This window comes from Macrobrachium nipponense, chromosome 24, assembly GCF_015104395.2.
Source record: "Macrobrachium nipponense isolate FS-2020 chromosome 24, ASM1510439v2, whole genome shotgun sequence".
Lineage (NCBI taxonomy): Eukaryota > Metazoa > Arthropoda > Malacostraca > Decapoda > Palaemonidae > Macrobrachium > Macrobrachium nipponense.
Genome location: NC_061091.1, coordinates 61701449 through 61721221, shown reverse-complemented (window position 1 = coordinate 61721221; position 19773 = coordinate 61701449). Strand labels below are relative to the sequence as shown.

The 19773-nt window shown below is 34.0% G+C and overlaps 1 protein-coding gene across 15 annotated transcripts in view; it reads right to left on the bottom strand.

The window, feature by feature from the left end:
- LOC135205669 (zinc finger and BTB domain-containing protein 17-like) overlaps positions 1-19773 on the bottom strand; it is a 260367-nt gene that overhangs the window by 60950 nt on the left and 179644 nt on the right. Inside the window, exon 6 of one of the 15 annotated variants that reach the window (XM_064236536.1) lies at positions 166-979. The exons of 9 other annotated variants lie outside the window; for them this stretch is intronic. In XM_064236536.1, coding sequence (XP_064092606.1) covers positions 614-979 — 366 coding nt within the window. In that variant the 3' untranslated portion in view covers positions 166-613. Of the gene's footprint in view, positions 1-165; positions 980-1943; positions 2397-4636; positions 5315-6815; positions 7239-11637; positions 12097-13416; positions 14481-19773 lie in introns of those variants that run through there. 5 more of the 15 variants (XM_064236524.1, XM_064236525.1, XM_064236529.1 and 2 more) reach the window with 5 other exon arrangements.

Sequence of the window (19773 nt, the reverse complement as noted above, 5' to 3'; positions counted from 1 at the left end):
TTCCGAAACTGTAGGGTAATGAAATATTGCCTCTCCATTCCAACCAAACTTAAATATTTATTTATATGTCAACAAAATAGACAATACACTATTATGCACATATTTCATGGACACAAACAAGAGGAGAAAAGTAACATTCTCCTCTTCAAGGATGGAAAATTGTACACAGGGGTTTATGAAGGTGAAAAGAGAACCTTAGCAGTAACCATCATAAAAATCCAGTAAAAACTACCAGTAAGGTACCACCAAATTCTGTCAACTGGCCGTCACTAGCATTTACTTCCACAGAAGTAGTTTCTTCCCAACTAATTTAGATTACCACCTAAGGTGTCCAAGCTGTACAATGATGCCAATTATTGCTAAATAAAAGTATGAATCTGCAAATGCCATCCTGTAATGTGGGTTGTAATTGTTTGTACACATTTATTTCATTCACAGCAAACTCCTTTGAATGTGTCTCAGTTCTATGAACAATATTCAAATTTATGGGCAGTCATAAGTAAAAGTCATTAGTTCAACACAAAAGTTTCACCTTTAATATTTTTACACGATTCATTGTGTAAATGATAATGTAGTACACTGAGTCTGCTTTTACATAGGATTTTTGTCAAAGTTACCAGTTACTTATTTGTGGAATCAAATTTTCATTGTGAAGATTTGCAATATGCTTTTTAAGATTACCACTGAGGGCTGTTTGAAAGGGGCACTTTGGACAAGCGTATGGCTTCTCACCAGTGTGAGTTCTGACATGTTTAATGAGATCACTATTTGATACACTAACATAAGGACAAAAATGACATGCATACGGCTTTTCTCCTGTGTGAGTGCGATGGTGGACAATCAAGTTAGAGCGCTTAACTGTGCTGTATGGACATAGTGGACACTGATGGAGCTTCTTGTTTGAGCCAAGGTCCAGTTGTGCAATACTCTCGAGTCCTGTTTTACCACTTGTTGGATAGGTCTCCTGGTAGCACTGCATCTGCAAGTGACATACATGATTATTTTATACCTAAACAAATTAACTATGAAGGCTCTACATTCCAACCTATTGTTCCATGATTACCAACAAAAGCATATATACTGTACGGTACATTTTTTCTTCTCAATTAAAAATCACCAACTCTAGTTTATTACAAGCACTTGAAAAGGAAAAAACAGATCTTTCTACAAAGTAATTCATAACCTAAAAGGATTCAGTACATATAGTTAAAGTATTAGTAAATGATGTTTTGAAGACTACTTAATGCACAATACTGTATATCCTCTCCAGTGTATTACTTCCTACACCTGTTAACGTTGAACCTTTGGGAGCTTACTATCCAGAAGGTGTAGGAGTTAAACTTCTCTGTAGCCAGAATCTATCAGATCAATTAATTAATGTATAAATCTTCCTGTTACTGTTACTAAACAGGAATATTTTACATAAAAATTAAGGTCAGTGTTAATGAAAACACGGAGACAAAAGTTACCTTATTGCATGAAAACAGACACCAAATAAAAATTAAGTCCGGTGCATCTGTTAACAATCTTTTCCCCAGGATGATGTCTTCTTGCAGCTCTCAAGTCCATAAAGTATGATCACTTAGTGCACTTCCTAAAACAGGAATTGTAGGTCTGAGAAAAATCTTTGTATGGTATCCAGGAATGCTTCTATTCATAGACATGCAGTCTGTAAGTGATTTTTTTACTCTTTGGATTCACTTCTTTAAGGGGACAAAATCTTCTGCAGAACATAAACAATTTTACATAAATTACAGTTTGTTAGTTTTGCCAAAGAAATTTTTCTTGCTCTGTAAAAAGATGCACAAAACATGGCAGTAAAACACGGGGTTCAACAACAGTTATTTATTACTGTCACATTACCATTTGCAACAAATCTCCATCTAACACATAGATTACATACTGTATTTACATTATATATAACAAGATTCAAATATACTTACAGTACTTAACACAAATTAGCTTGGTGGTAAAGAATCTTTCCCAACATGAGATCGAACATGCCGATTTAAGTTTCCTTTCATAGCTGTCTGATAAGGACAATATGGACATGCATATGGCTTCTCGCCTGTATGAACACGAATGTGTCGCCTTAAATTACTTCCATCTCCTGAATTATAAGAACAGTAAGGACATTTAAATGGTTTCTCCCCTGTATGAGTTCGTACATGCCTTTTCAAAGTGCTACTATCGTGTGTGCTATAAGAGCAGTAGAGACAAAGATACATATTATTCCATGTATGAGTGAATGAATGTTCTATCAAAGATAGTTCCTGTCTGGTTGTAAAAGAACAGTGTGGGCACATATAAAGATCCTTCTTGGCAGCAGGATTTCGGCCATAAGGTGTGCCTCCTTCACTAGGTGGTGCTACTTCGTTGTTGCCTTGCTGCATCACCTGTAGAAAATATCAATGTATTTATCACAAAGTCATTCTTGTACATCTGCTATGTGAAAATACATACCTACACCATAAATCTTACTGATGCACATAATATAGTACCTTAGCTTTAGAAATCCATAAAATATTTAGCATTATTTCTAGACTCCATGTATCCACAATCATCACCCTTACAATGTTAATATTTCTAACCGTTCTTGAGTAGTAATCTTGCCCCTTAAAATTTGATATTCTTATCGTATGTATATGAAAAATTTAATATGTACATTTCAGTCATGGATGATGCATATCTTACCAAGCACTAGATTCAGTGAAATCTCCTCTTAAAAAATCTTAATCTGCTTCCCTGGGAGCCTATAGATAACGACACCATACAATTTTAGAATGAAAGAAAAGGTCTTTGTGTTGCACCAATTTGGCATGGAAAAGTAACCCTTACTTTCATGGACAGACATATTGTATTAGTTGTACTCATTTGTGACATGTTTTGCTTTGTATATTTATGAAGAGTAGTTGTAAATGGTATATTTAACATTGTTTTTCACACTTTGCTCTTATATAAATAATTTTATTTATACACTAATTAAAGTTTTATCACATGTAATTAAAAACTAATTTTTGAATCACCTACAACATTTTTAAACTGTACTACTGTTTACAACATACAGTTGTATACCTGTAAAATCTTGTCCTGTAATGTGATTAGCCTTATACAAGATGTATGAAGCAGTGATAGTATTGCACAATATTTTATCTTGCATTCGATTTCCATTAGTATTGTTCTATCTAATAACAAACATTAAATGAGTAGATGAATTATTTTTTTACCAAATGTATAGTAAGCCTCTTTAGTCACTTGACTTAGAATGAAAGGTGGTCCGCTGCCAGTATTACATGTATCTGTTTCATTCAGGATGGATATGCTATGGATATGTTTGTGGCCCAAGAGTGTATTAGTAGTATCAAGTTTTGGTAAAGATTACTTAGTTATATCCTACAGTCATTCTAAATATTTACTGACACCTCTGGAAATATATATTTATAATATAATGGTTTGTATTGGTAGGACAGGAGCCACTTTATATTTTACTTTATTCATCAGAGGCGATAATTATGTATTTATTTAACCTTACTATATTTTGGATAATCAGAAACATACTGAAAAACTGAGAGGTAGGCAGTAAGGAAACAACATACTTAATTTTTAAACATTTGTTTAATTAACCATTGCTAAAATCAACTGTAGATTACAAGTACCTTGGCCATCATTAGATATATGTATAGTATACAGGCAGTCACCAGTTATTAGCGATCCGGTTTTATGGCACCAATAATAGAGTTATGGTGCCATAACATACCTAGCTGAGGCATCAGCACCATTATGGCACCATAAATCGCCGCGTTTCTGTTAATGGTGGTTTTCGCTTATCGGCACACCCCTGGGAACAGAACCCCCACCGATAACCAGGGACTGCCTGTGTACTATGTATGTATGTATGCACATCAAAGTAAAAGAATTCAACTTGATCACGAGCTCAGCATAAAAAATCAGAAGCATGGCCTAAATCTGAATCAGATTACTGTATTTTACAGTGTACTGACATGTGCATATTTTGGAGAGAGAGAGAGAGAAAAAAAATATAAATATATATATATATATATATATATATATATATAGATATATATATATATATCTATATATTATCTATATATATGACAATAATATATTATATATATTTATATATATGGTATATATACAGGTCAAGTCCCGGGTTGTTACGACAGGTTCAGCTTACAACGTTCCGAGGTTAAGGCGCTTTTCAATTATATTCACCAGAAATTATTTCCAGGGTTACGACGCATGTACCAGGGTTATGACGCCTACAATGCTCATCTGGCAGAAGAAATATGACACCAAAAATGCAAAATATTCAATATTTGAAGTTTTTTTTTTTATGAAATATGCAGTAAGAATGCAGTTTACATAGTTTTGAATGCATCCAAAGCATTAAAAGTAAGGTTTTCTTAGGATTTTTGATGATGTTCCAGCTTATGACAATTTTCGGCTTACAACGCGTCTCAAGAACGGAACCCCGTCATAACCCGGGACTATATATATTATATATATAATATATATTATATATATATATAATATATATATATATATATATATATATAGATATATATATATATATATATATATATATAGGTAATATACAAAAGGTGCATTACTAGAATTTTCACTAAAACAAGAATTGTTATCAAATCAAAAAGATGCAGTGTCTTGAAGAAAATTAGAATTTGCAGTCAAAGTAGAAGCATGTACCTCAGTACTATTACCGAAGCTGCCCAGTGCAACTACACATATCACTAATACACTCGGCTACCAGGAAAATATTTATACAATCTATCATAGATTACAATGTGTTACTGCAATATTCAGGGGTCAGTGTATATACGTATTACTTAATAGCAGGGACACATTACATTACTAATTACGTATTGGTACTGGTATGCATGTTAATGTGTTTCATTAAGTTGCTTCCATCGGCACTCTGATAAGGGCAATGTGGGCATAGATAGGGTTTTTCTCCAGTATGAGTTCTAATGTGCTTTGTCAAGTTACTGCCGGATACTGTCTTGTATTGACAGTAAGAGCACTGAAAGGGTTTTTGGCCAGTGTGAGTCAGTAAGTGAGTTGTCAGATTACATTTATAGGAACATCGATATGGGCAATATGGACAGGCAAATGGCTTCGCTTCTTTGTGTGACTGTAAATGCTCTACAAAGAGATTGTATTGGTTTGTGATGTAATTGCAATGCTGGCACTGATGCAACTTCATAAGACCCACTTGGATCTCGTTGAGTCCTGATGTCCCTTTGCCTGAAGACTGGGTGTCAGTGTCTCGACTCACCTGCAGAAGTTAGAAGATTTTATTGTTACTCAAGTTTCAATCATCTTTAATTAATTTGTAAAGACTATACATTAAATATTAATAGTATTGTATTTTCTGTTGGCCACAGTTTTGTTCAATCAGAATTTATATATTTGCTCAAGTTTCCTTTTAGGCGGTGTTTTTGCATTTTAATTTTAATACCATATTATTTAAGTTACATCCAAGATGTGTCACTGTAGCTTGTTTAATGACAGTCTTGATAACAAGTCACTAGTCCCATGTTGATCACAAGGCTGTGTTTTGTAACTGTGTAATTGATTATACATACTATGAATCCTTTGAAACTAGGATTAAAAACAATGACTTGCATCGCTACTCTTTTCAACTAGGCATACATACACAAAACAAGCAATGAATTAGATATGGTGGGATTGTAAACTTACTTGGATATACAACTTCCTGATTCAGATAAATTTTAAAAAATTTCAAAGCTTTTTAATGTAATGTAATTGTTTTCATTTCATTGGCTTTTATTATCTCAGTTCATTGGGATGAATCTTTACTGTGCTTCAATATAATAAACTAAGCTCACAAGTCTGTTTTGTATGCATGTCTTCCTGCCCCAAAGAAATATATATGTACAATCCACATCACTTGGAATCAAATTGACAAAGGTTAAGCTTGAAACAAGAAATAATACAAACCACTGTTAATAAGTAGTTAAGCATAATTTAAGTCTTCCCTCGGCCTCATATTTTATTCAGTCACATTACTCTGGCATAAAGAAATATTTGAGACCAAGAGTAAAGGGCTGCTTCATGATTTCAATTGAATGTTGACCCTTCACTTTTCTTTTGTGGGTCTTGAACTCTGATCATTGAACTAAAGAACTTTGTCATTTGAAGAGCTTTTGTAGACTATGAAAAATTTACAAGAATCAAAATTTCTAAGAAACTCTGTCAGTTTCACTCGCAATGTGTATGCTCATGTTTCTACAATGTACCACAAATAGGAACATATCTCAATGACCTTAAGACATTCAGTTCAATTATGATAAGCACCAAAGGAATAACTTACTTAACAAGAAGTTGAAGATAAAATTACAAACATTTACACAAAGTAAAACTTTTGCATTCAACTAAGCAATAAATTGTAAACATTGATAAATTTTTAATATTGATTTCTACATGATTTTCCTGTAATACAGGAACTGTGCACTTAAAATAGCTTTGGGATAAACTTTTTCTTCTGCAGATAATGCCACTAGCTGCTTTCCTCTTGAGACCTATCCACTTATGCTTAGCCTTATTTCATATGTACATTGCATATTTTATACATTTATGTACTATTAAGATTAGTGTCACTGAAAAGATCACTAGAATATGAAAACTTTTACATAACATTTGTTGATTTTTTTTGGCTGGAAAGGGAGTTTTCAGTACATTACTGGACTGTACAATTTAGACTACATAATTTTTCATGAGAGTACAGTATAATACAGTATGAAATGACATTTTACCTTTAGCATTTAAGTACCATGCATGTACATGTGTTTTCTTAAATTGCTACTGTCAGCGGTCTGATAAGGACAGTGTGGACATGAGTATGGTTTTTCTCCAGTATGAATTCTGATATGCCTCTTTAGGTAACTGCTAGATGCTGTTCTGTAAGGGCAGTAAGAGCACTGGAAGGGTTTTTCTCCTGTGTGAGTCCGTAAATGCATTGTCAAGTTACACTTGTGGGAGCATCGGAAGGAGCAGTATGTGCAAGCAAATGGCTTTTCTCCTGTATGTAGTCGTAAGTGTTTTTCCAAGAGACTATGCTGGTTTGTGGTGTAATCACAGTGTCGACACCGATGCAGCTTGATAGGTGGCAACTCAGTCTTGTCAAGTCCTGATGTTTCTTCAGCCAAGGAGAACAGAGCATCATTATCTCGTTCCACCTGCAGAAGATGTCTTTGTTACTCAAGTTATATTTAGTAAAACTAAATATTACAAAAAACATGACATGAGAAAGCTCTAAATACGTAATACTTACTTGTTTTTATCAGAGTAGTTTCACTAACCAATTTAGTAATTATAAAGTTAATAATAATTGGGAAGTAAAGCACAAGTCATTGTCTTCCTTACAACTGTTCTTCCCTGGTCGGAACCAGTCTTTTTGAAAAAATCCTTTGTGCCAGTGGCAATACGTATGCAATTAGTAATCTGATTCAGTTGTACTTCAATAAATATACTGCATATGAAAGATAAAAAAAAATTTCATAAGACACCTTAAATACTCATCATAAAGACTGTACAAGAAAGTACTCAATTTTGTACCAAAATTTTTACACATGCTATGCTTCATGAATAATCCTGATGATAATGGAATTAAAATGAGTTCGACCTGACACATTCAAATATATGTAATTTATATCTTATTGTGATGACAAAAACCACAAAATCTTATATTAGTACAATGCTTAAAAGACCTAAAATGCTTCACATATAGTTACATATACGTACAATGGACCCCCCATATTCGCGTTCTCCGGATTAGTGGACTCATGCATTTGCGGATTTCTCTCTGGAACATTTCCCCGCATTATTCGCGGAAAATTCGCCTATCGGAGTATTTTTCTATGTGATATATCCACAAATTCCTGGTTTTTTTTTTATCAATTTCAACATAAAATGCTCTTTTTGTGATAAAACTATTAAAAAAACCAGGTATAATAATTTTTAGTGTTTTTTTCTTGAGTTTAAACAAACAAAATAGGAGGTTTAAAGCATTTTTATAGGGGTTCCAACTACTATTTGCGGGTTCTAACTACTACAGTGGAACCTCTACATACGAAAGTCCCTACCTACGAAAAATTCAGTTTATGAAAGCAAAGACGAAGATTTTTTTGCTTTGGTATACGAAAATAATTCAGGTTGTGAAAGGGTAAAGTCTGAGATTCGCCCGGGCCAGCGAGGACAATTTTAAAACTAGCACGCCACCAACTCAGTAGACTCGCCACCATCCTCTCGCTCTCCCATTGGTTCCTGATGCTAGTCACCGCCGTAAGATCCTGCTCTCCTATTGGTCAGCATCTGTCCCATCATGCCTCTATGTAAAGGCATTCCTTGACCATTTTTTGTGGCAGCGTTATCGTAATCACCTGAAATTCATTCGTTCACATATATTTTGTTTGTTAACATAAATTCGTGTTAGTGATTTCAGTTTTGTTGTACTGTAAGTTACTTTATCGTGTTGTGTGTTAACTTAATTGCTTATGTTATTAGCCATGGGTCCCAAGAATGTTGCTGAAGTTCACGGAAAGAAGAGGATGCTTTCTATGGAGAACGAAGACGGAGATCATCAAGAAGTGTTAACGTTTTCTGCCATTTGTTAATGTGTTTTGTAAAGTTTAGTGTTAATGTTTTCTTTCATTTTTTAATGTGTTTCATAAAGCTAAGTGTTCATGTTTTCTGCCATTTGTCGTCCTCCTCTGTTGTCACTTTCGGACATCGCCTCACTCGAAAGGTAAGGTTCCACATTTTACTACATACGTATGTACATGTACGTACAGTATTCCTTGTACCCTGTACACTGATACACTTTATTTACAGGTACAGTCATGGTTACGTTAGGCATTGAATGGTCCAAATTGTTGTATTTCATCGTTTATTGGTCAATTTAGCTTTATTATAAAATTTACTGCGGTGTTTTTGTAGGGCTTGGAACGAATTAGGCAATTTACATGTAAAACGTAGTTCTAGATACGAAAAATCAGGTTACGAAGGCCGCTTCGGAATGGATTAATTTCGTAACCTGAGGCACTACTATATTCATGGAGGGGGGGTGGGGATTTGGTATGCATCCCCCGCAAATACAGGGGGACCACTGTATTGACAACTTTGAAAATTTTTCGAGAAGGTAGTTTAACACATATCAATTTATTCACATCATTAAAAAGACTTAACCTCTTGTGGATGGGTAATATACATGTACGTACTATGTTCAAGATTCCGTGCTATATATTTTGAACAAACGTGGAAAAAGTGATTATGTATAATCGATCCCCACGTAATAATGGATTTCTCTATGGATCTTATATTTCCATTATTCGCAGGAAATTTGCGTATTCGCTGTATTTTTCTACGGGAAATACCCACAAATTACTGAATTTTCATATCAGTTTCATGATTGAATGCATTTTTGTGATAAAACTATTAAAAAAAACAGCATTTTTTGTGGGTTTTTCTTGAGTTTGAACTAACAAAATATGCAGTTTTAAGCATTTTTATGGGGGTTTTAAGTATATTCGCAGATTTCAGCTATTCACAGGGGTGTCTGGTACGCATCCCCCATAAATACGGGGTCCACTGTAGATCACTTCCATGGGCCATAAATGAATTCTGGCAACTTTTACACTGCCAGTCTAGTAGCTCAGTAGAGGAGAGAGAGATATTAGTTTGACCTGAGATGTCATGGGGGAATGTATTGCTACTCCCAAACCCAAGATATCTTATAAATATTTTACAATAAATACAGGCAATCCTCGGTTATCGGCGATCCAGTTTTAGCCATAAAATCGGCAATTTATAGCGCCATAACAGGATGAGTTCTGGTTATCAGCGCCTATGGTGCCATACGGGCTCTTATTGCACTCCATAAGGATGCTTATGGCATGTCATAAGGGTGCTTATTGCGCCAATAACTGGTTATCAGTGCCATAAACCCTATTATGGTGCCACAAATCACTGAGTTTCAGTTAATGGCGGTTTTCACTTATTGGCACACCCCCGGAAACGGAACCCCGGCCGATAACCGGGGACTGCCTGTATACGTACAGGCAGTCCCCAGTTATTGGCAGCCTCGGTTATTGGCAATCCAGTTTTACAGGGCTTCTGTAGCACTAAAAATCTGCAATTTTTGGCAGTAAAATGCACTGATTTCCAGTTATTGGCACGATACATACCTAAGAGAGGCTCCACTAACCGGTTATCAGCACCAAAATCTGGTAATCGGCGATTTTTGCTTATTAAGCTGTCAGAATGGAACCCCGATACCTATGTTTGCATGTACTCGGAATTTGTTACTGATTTTAGTTCTTGTCTATTATGATAGTGTGTGAACTGTGATATAATTTTACAAAATAAAATAAAATAATAGAAAAAAAAATTTGGTAAATTTAGCAGCATACTTTTACGATTGCCTTTTTGGAAAAGAGACTGCGCACAGGTTTGGAAACATTCACTTTCAACATCCCATGGAAGGTACAGAACATTTTTTTGAATTTTCTTATACAATGTGCATATGCGTATCTTCCTCTTTCCATTGATTTTTTTTTCTAAATTAGCCATCTTTCAATTTAGCCCAGTCTAGGGGTGTGCTTAATATGTATACATTTAGCCTGCACTATGAGGGTTAAACAATCACCATAACAGTGAGTTCTGTTGTCATGTATGTATAATTGATGTTCATAAGATCTGCTGTATACTACACATGTGGCATACAATATTAAATAAACATATCCTTAATTACAATTTCCTACAATATCATACACAAAAAATGCTGGGTTACTGTTGAGTCCAAGTAACTCTACATATATGTACTCTCTCTTTTTCTAAAACCAAATATGGCAACTTACAGCACTATCAGTCAACTTCTTTCAGTTTAGCAATCATGGTACAAGGTCAAAAGACACAAGGCATCATATACGTATATCACCATTAACTTGCAAACTCATTAGATCCCTAGAATGATAGATTAATAAAAGGGAACCTTTTCCTTAATTCTTACTTTCACCTCCCTTCTTAGCAAATTGACTATACACGTAATTATCTCACAAGTACAGTATTTATTTTATAAAACATTATCATGTAGGTTGCTGGAATTGTCAGATCCTGTCCTGTGTATGTATATTGACATAATTCTAAAAAATACTTTGATATTTCCAACTCCTATCCAAAATGGTAGAATGAGTCTGTACCTCTAAGAATGAACAAACAAAAGACAATCATCTTCATCTTGAAATGTTACAAAACAAAACAAAAATACAGGTAACAACATTTTCTATGTAATCTAAATGATGATAGTACAGTTGTCTGAATCACGAAATTTCCTCAACTTGAAAAACTGCAGAAAACGGTGACAATATATATTATTAGAGATGCGTTTTGATAACAAAACATATCCAAATTTTAAGACAAGGTCACAATTTGAGGAAGGTTACAGACAAATGCAATAATGATAATAAACATACGTACTATACTACTTCATCTTTGGCTGCAACAATAAAAGGCACAAACAGGTCGGTAATTTTTATTTCATTTCATGTTAACAAGATAAAAATTCCTTCTGAAAATCATGTTCTTTCAATGTTTTCATTGTAAATATTGTTGGAAGTCGGAAGAATGCACTTGACTTATATGTTCCCTCAATTCTCCATTACTGGACATTTCACGCGGGCAATGGGGACACAAAAATGGCTTTTCCTTTGTGTGTCTTTGAAGATGCCTTTTAAGGTGGTTACTAATAGCTGTCTGATAAGGACAATGTGGGCAAACATAAGGTTTTTCTCCTGTATGAATGCGGGTATGCATTTTAAGGTTGCCTTTTCTGGGTGTACGGTACGGGCAGTAGGCACACACAAAAATCTTCTCATCTGTGTGAGTTCTTAAATGGCTAACCAAATATGAATGATGATTTGTGGTATAAGAGCACAGGTGACATCTACTGATCCTGAAGGGGTCTTCTTGATGAATCAAGTTGGATCTTACTGCTCCGTCCTGTGAGATCATCATCTCCGAGTTGTTGCCAAGGTCAACCTGTAGAAAATGCCCATCTTATTTCAAATTGTAAAGTATATCATATATAATTCACAATAATTAAGTACTGTACCATCCATGTAACATTAAATTTAATGCGTAGTTCTACATATAAATAAAAACAATATTAGTGCACACAGTAAACGTACAGTACACAAAAATTAATTAGGTTACAAAAAAGCCTATTTTGAAAACTAAAAATGATAAAACTTTTTCATGTCACAATCTAGGATATGATTGCAATGAAATACAGAATATAAATAAGAAAATATAACAAATTTTACCGGTCATCCTTTGTATACATACCCCATACTACAACTTTAAAGATTATCTGATTATACAGTATGTATTTATAATTCAGCCATACATAGAACTTCAAGAAATTATACTGTCCTTTAAAGTAAAAATAGTTCGTATTCAGTTTGCAATCATTATACTGTCAAAGACATGATACCATTGTTGCTAAGGTTTTCACAAACTAAAAAAAAATTTGCTAGGCTCAATGATTTATTATAAAAGAACTTTTCAGTTAGCCTGACAGGATACACTATGTTCAAGATTTCAATCTTTCTCCAAATTAGAGAATTCTTTGTATTTAAAACAATCTTGTTTATGATAACAGCTGAATTGATAATACATACAGTAGTACTTTACAAAACCAATCCACGTATGTAGATGGTTGTTTGAACACAATGAATTTCTTTTTTTATCAAATACCTTGCAATCCTGTAAGATTTTTTGTGAGTGTATCCATTTGATTGACATACAGTTTACACCGACAGGTAACTCAACAAGTTATGTATGAAGAATTGCAATATACTACTAATACTACTATTTTTCTCCCTTCATTCAATTTATTGTTTAACCCCATTGCTTGTACCTTTAAGTTTTACTTGTACATAGTTACAAAATTAGTATTTTATACCAAATAGTAATTGATTGTTCTTAGTGCTGACCCTTGCCTCAAGTTTATATGTCTGTATATTGCTATTCTCATCTCTTATTGTCCTTCAACACTAAAATTCCTTTTCACTTTCCATGTACTACATGTACATATTACAATTTACAATACTGCACTCCAATCTTTGTAAGTGTTTTAGTTTATTTTACTTACTGGTGTACTGCATTTCTTGGTGTTTGTTTCTGTACTATACTCTCTCTCTCTCTCTCTCTCTCTCTCAATGTACAATGTTACAAATACATACAAAATAAAGACAAAAACTCATTTTCTTGGAGTTAGTTTACATTGCTATCAATTGCACTGATTGCTACTTCCACTTTTTGCCACAACTTTTCAACAAGGCATTTCAAAGATGAGGATGATTATTTATCTTTTATTATATTTCATTTCTTAAATATCTAAAATAAGGAAAAATTACAAAATGGAATGAAATACAATGTTTAATCTTTTAAATATTTGAAGAAAACTGCATCGGCAATCAGCCTTGGTTCTTTACACCATTTGGACTGTCTGATAAAAATAATAAGTATAATGTAGTCTTCCGCCTTCAACTACAAAAACCTGGATTTCGACATCAGTTCATTTTCATTAGAGACTAGATGCTACATGGATGAAAATTTGTGTTCATAATATCTAACTGACAAGAAAAAATAGCTCGGAGTAACTTTGTTTCCTATACCATAATGTATGAGTGACCCAGCTCTGACAAATATACAACGAATACTTTTTAATAAGTATTTTCCCCAAAAAATTTTGAATTCATTTGAAAGTAAGGCTTCCATTTAATGTACAATGTAATTAGTTTCAAAAGGTAAAAGAGCATTCTGTACCTCAAAACAAAAGTTTACTCTCCAAAATGAATTTGAACATGTCTCTGTAGTTCAGTCTTATTATTTGTGCTGTAAGCGCAGTGTGGGCATTTATATATGACATCGTGGGTTCGAAGATGAATCTTGAGATTACTGTTCTGATTGCAACGGAAGAAGCAGTGTGGACAAGCATATGGTTTCTCCCCCGTGTGAATGCGAATATGCTTCTTTAGATCACTGCTAGTGGCTGCCTGGTGAGGGCAGACAGGACAAGAATACGGCTTCTCTCCCGTATGAGTCCGTATATGCTTTTTTAAATCACTGTTTGTTGACGCTTGATGAGGGCAGTGAGGGCAAGAAAAACGTTTCTCACCAGTGTGAATTCGCATATGTAACTTAAGATTTTCTTTTTTGCTACAATGATATGAACAATATGGACACGAATATTCTTTTCCTCCAGTGTGAGTCCAAAGATGACGTTCCAAAAGACTATACGTGGATGTGGTGAAGGGGCATTCTGGACATCGAAACGTATTACTGCCCGAAATGCTGCCGGGTACTCTCTCTGAAGCTTTCCCCCTGTCAGTCGTCAGATCTCCACTGTCTCCCATTACCTGTAGAGGATGTTCTTCTTACTCATTTATTCCATAAAACAATTGCCCTACAGTATACTATAGAGAATAGAATAAACTATCTACAGAATTTTACAAGCTATCTGCAAACTGGCATTAAAATAAAACTACAAACCTAAGCACATTCTACAAAACACAACACACTATAACAATAAACTTTAAAAGAATTTAATATGTATTACCACTATTATTATTGGTGGTGTTGTCAAAACTCAAGCAGGACGGATGCACTGGAGAAGAAAAATTGACAGAATATTTTTTATCAGAAGGAAACATTTTCGATTGTTAATTACGTATGTTATTCATATCTTATGTCAGTTGTAAATATTTTAGGTAATTATGAATGTTAACATTAAGTAAAACAATGCCTATTCATTAAAAACACCAAATAGTATAACTGTTCATAACAAAGCATACCACTTTTATTACATGAAGAATGAGGCTGGAAAATTAATAACTACTCAGTATTCCTTATATTTTTACAAAGCTGCAGATCACAAGCTTTGACTGATGGAATCTCTCTATTTAATAACTGTTACCAAACCTTCACTTACTTAACGGTTAACTGCCCAGTAGCACAGGAACTGTACTACTGGGTACACAGGTGTGTCCATGGAACTTTTGAGTTCATCTTTATTATTGTTTGCTAGTCTTTCTAATTCTGCAAAATTTGCTAATTAATTTTCTCATTAAAATTTTACTACAGGCAAATTTGCTGATTTTTTCTCCTGTAAAATTTAAAGACTTGTGTTCTTCAGCTATGAGCTTCGACAGCACTTCCAAATCTTCTTGTCGTTTTGGGCAGGGCAAGGGTGGGGAGTGGTACTACCATATTAAATGTTAATGAATTTGGCTGGTGTCTGCATACTAAAATAATAAGCGCTAGATTTGGAGTTACGTTGCCAAATCTCTTACAGGACTCCTGTCCAAGCTATGCTGCCCTTTGGGCATGTAGAGGTCAGACTCTGATATAAACAAAAAAAAATCAAGAGAATGGGAATACAAATATTCCTTAAACAAAAATATTACACGATTGTGTAGAGTATTCTAAACTACAAAAGCATTTAAAGCAAGAACTGTGAATACTTTTATTTTTCTGTGAGTGAGAGAGAGAGAGAGAGAGAGAGATAGAGAGAGAGGTGGAGGGAGGGAGAGAAGAGGAGAGTGAGAAGAAGAAGGAGAGAGTAGATACAAGAGAAGAGAGAGAGAGAGCCAAGGAGAGAAGAGAGGAGTAGAAGACAGTACATGAGAAGAAGAGAAGGAGGAGGAGAGGAGATAGAGAGCGAGAGAGAGAGAGAGAGAGAGAGGAGAGAGAGAGAGAGAGAGAGAGATAGCAATTATCTTATGAAAAATAAAAAAGAGGATTTACGTATAATCAGAAACAACAAAGGTCTTGGTGATGTGACGTGAGGAAGAAAAAATACATTCATTTGACTCGCAGTCATATATCATACTTCTTTTCTACCTTCCTCAGTGATTACAAGCGGATTTATGAAAATGGTTTTTTAAAAGTTAGGATGATATTTTGTGCTGTCTCTATTGATCTTGTCTTATGTAATCTTATAGTAGTCCAAATACCTTAAGAGATTTACCATGGATGAACTGGAGAGGTACAAACCAAGATTAATATTGCTCCTAAAGGTAAGAATTAACAAGGAATAATTAAGGTAATTTCCAACCAAGTACATTTGGCAGCATGGGAGGAACCGCCCAAAATGACAAAATGTATTGGAAATAGCATGTATACATACTATGTAAATTAAGAACGTGTAAAATTACAGATATAAAATGAAAACTTATTGAAATTATTAAGCAAGAGCATAAATATACTATCTACAACTTGAAAGCTCATGATTATAAAGTAATAAATGCCTTCAAGTATTAGGGTTCTTGAAATTCACTATCCAGCATAAAAAGGAAAGGCCAGTTCCTCAACTAGCATGACAATTAGCATTTTCAATGTTCAGTTCATGAAATCAGAGTAATAAGAGTAAAACCACAAGATTTACAGCACGTACTATACAAGTAATGCTTTAATAAAAGCATTATCTAGAAAGCTATCATAGTAGTACAGAGTGAAAAAGGGTTCTAAATATCACCAAGTAGGACCTTCAATTAAGAGAATCATTTTGAGTACTACTGAAAAACCAAGACTATTGTTGTCATTCATTTTCTCAGGAGTTTGATCTTTGCATGAATGAGCAGTGGATATACTGATTTATCTAACAGGAAGTAAAGACACATATAAACAGGATCTAGACCTAAATTTTCATGGATATTAAAAACAATACACATGGGTGATAAGATTTTATTGTGCTTGTTAATTTAATAGATTGGCATTGAAAATGAAGAGAAAAACTACTACACAAGTTTTTTTTTCAGTAGAATTTATTACATTCAAAACTATTCTTATATGTACAGGCAGTCCCCAGGTTCAGCAAGGGTTCTGCTACAGCGGCCTGCCATAAGTCAGAAATTGCCATAACTCGGAACATCATAAGAAAAATTGATAAAAATGGGAGAGACTGGCTTATTTAATCCTGGGAAAACAAACTGGTATGTAAGCTTTGCGCTGTTTATAAACTAGTTTTTTCCCTCATCACAGTGAACATTCCCAGAGGCTACTGCTCTCTAACCCAGTTTTCACACCTTGTTATAGCCATGGAGAGTTACGGCTCTGTAATCTGGGCTTACGGCTCTCTATTTTTTTTATGAATAATATATTGAAAGAGCACCTTAAGTACGGAACGCCATAGGTCAAGACAACCGTAACCTGGGGACTATCTGTTTGTGTGTGTATACAGTGGCCCCCTGTATTCGCACTCTCCTGATTCACAGATTTCTCTCTGGTTCATATCTACCCATTATTTGCGGGAAACTCGCCTATTCGCGGGTTTTTTCCGATGATAAATAATCCTTAATTAGTGATGTTATTTTCATGACTAAATTCATTTTTATGATACAAAATTGATTTACCAATTTTCAAATATTAATATTGATTAATACTGTATTAGTAAGAATAATAAGATTAAATTATATCACATAATAACATTAATAATTCTCTCTCTCTCTCTCTCTCTCTTACCAAGATGTATGTTTTCTGTATGATAAATAAATGATTTACTAATTTTCAAATATTAATATTAATGTAAAGAGCAATCAATTCATTAAAGAAAATACTATAGTGAATTAGTAAGATTTTAGTTTATAAATTAAAAAATTATGTAAGAATGAAGGAAATCACAGTTTTCACGCATCTTTCTTTCCAACTCCAGGTACCAAACTTAACAGCTGTCAAATATATCAAGTAATGTGACAGGAGGGGAGGGAGTGTTCTCTCTCTCTCTCTCTCTTTACCGAGATGAGAGATCTTTATGGTACATGTATGTATAATATGTTTATTAATATTTTCAAATAATAATAACGATAATATAACTGTAATTACAAAAATCATATGTGATAGTGTTTTAAAGAAATACTACAATAACCTTTCCATTTCACTCTTTCAAATACGGATATCTCTCTCGCTCTCTCTCTCTCTCTCTCTCAATTTCTATGGTACATGTGTATATGTTTATTAATATTTTCACATAACAATAATATTAATAATAATAACATAACTAATTTCAAAATTCATATGTGATAGTATTTTAAAGAAATACAATAATCAATCCTTTGGATAACTCTCTTTCTCTCTCTCTCTCTTTTGTCACATGAGATAGTATGTCGTAGTGGTAACTCCCGCCCTCTGTTTGGCATGGAAGTTTATGTATAAGTATATCTTTAAGGGTATTACTACATTTTATGGTAAAATAATAATATACAGAACTAATTTTCAAATAATATTAAGTTTAATGAGATAAAACAATAACATTTCTTTCTCTTTCTCTCTCTCTCTCTCTCGCTTACTTACGTATGTTTTTTTGTTTTGTAAGATAAACAAATGATTTACTAATTTTCAAATATTAATAAGATTAATAAAAAAAATAGCGATTCCCAGTCTTTTTATTCATTTGGAGGAAGGAGGGCGGGGGAGTAAATGACAGTTTGATATACTATTAGCGGAGGGGAAGGAGTCGGAGTCTAGGAGTTGTAATTTCTCCTCTCCTCTTCTGCCTCTCTCTCTCTCTCTCTCTCTCTCTCTCTCTCTCTCTCTCTCTCTCTCTCTCTCTCTCTCCATTATTATTCTCTCCCTCTCAGAAATAATTCATAATTTCATCTCTTTCTCTGTTATTGGCTGTATGTATATATTTTTAATGGTAAAATGTTTAAGATGACTTTGAAATGATAATAATATAACCTCAAAGATTAATACAGTAATAGGTTAAGTTAGTAATTTTAGGTATACTTGAAGTAGGATGTTATTTAAGATATACATTTGGTATCTGAACTTTCAAGATAGGCAGTTATGAGCATTTTTAGTAGTGGTTCTAACTATTGGCGGGTTCTAACTATTCACGTGGGTGGGGTCTAGTACACATCCCCCGCAAATACGGGGGAACACTGTATATATATATATATATATATAATATATATATATATAATATGTATGTAAGTATGTATGTATGTATGCATTTATATATACACACACATATGCTCCCCAGTTATTGGTGGACTGGGTTAATGGCAATCCAATATCATGGGGCTTGTCTAGTGCCATAAAATCAGCGATCATAACACGGCGAATTCTGGTTATCAGCGCCATAAGCACCATAATTCACAAAGTTTTGGTTAATGGCAGTTTTCACTTACCAGCACCTTGCCTAGAACAGAACCCCAACAGATAACTGGGTACTGCCTGTATTTATATATACATATATATAACTATACAGTGTGTCCTCGATTTATGACGGGGGATCCGTTCCAGCGCCACGCTGTAAGTTGATTTCTGCCGCAAGTCTGTTTTTCACTGATAATGGTGCTTTAACAGTGCTCATGGCGCCATAACTTGAGTTATGATGCTGCAAGTGATTTTGCATAACGTTACGGCGCCGTAAGATTGAATTGCAGTAAGTTGAGGATGCACAATATATATATATATATATATATATATATATATATATATATATATATATATATATATATATATAATATATATATATATATATATATATTATATATATATATATATATATATATATATATATATATACACACACACACATAAGCAGTCCCTGATTATTAGTGGGGGTTCCGTTCTCGGCAGGGTGCTGGTAAGTGAAAACTGCCATTAACCAAAACTCGCCACTTTTATGGCGCCAAGTTTTGGTTAATG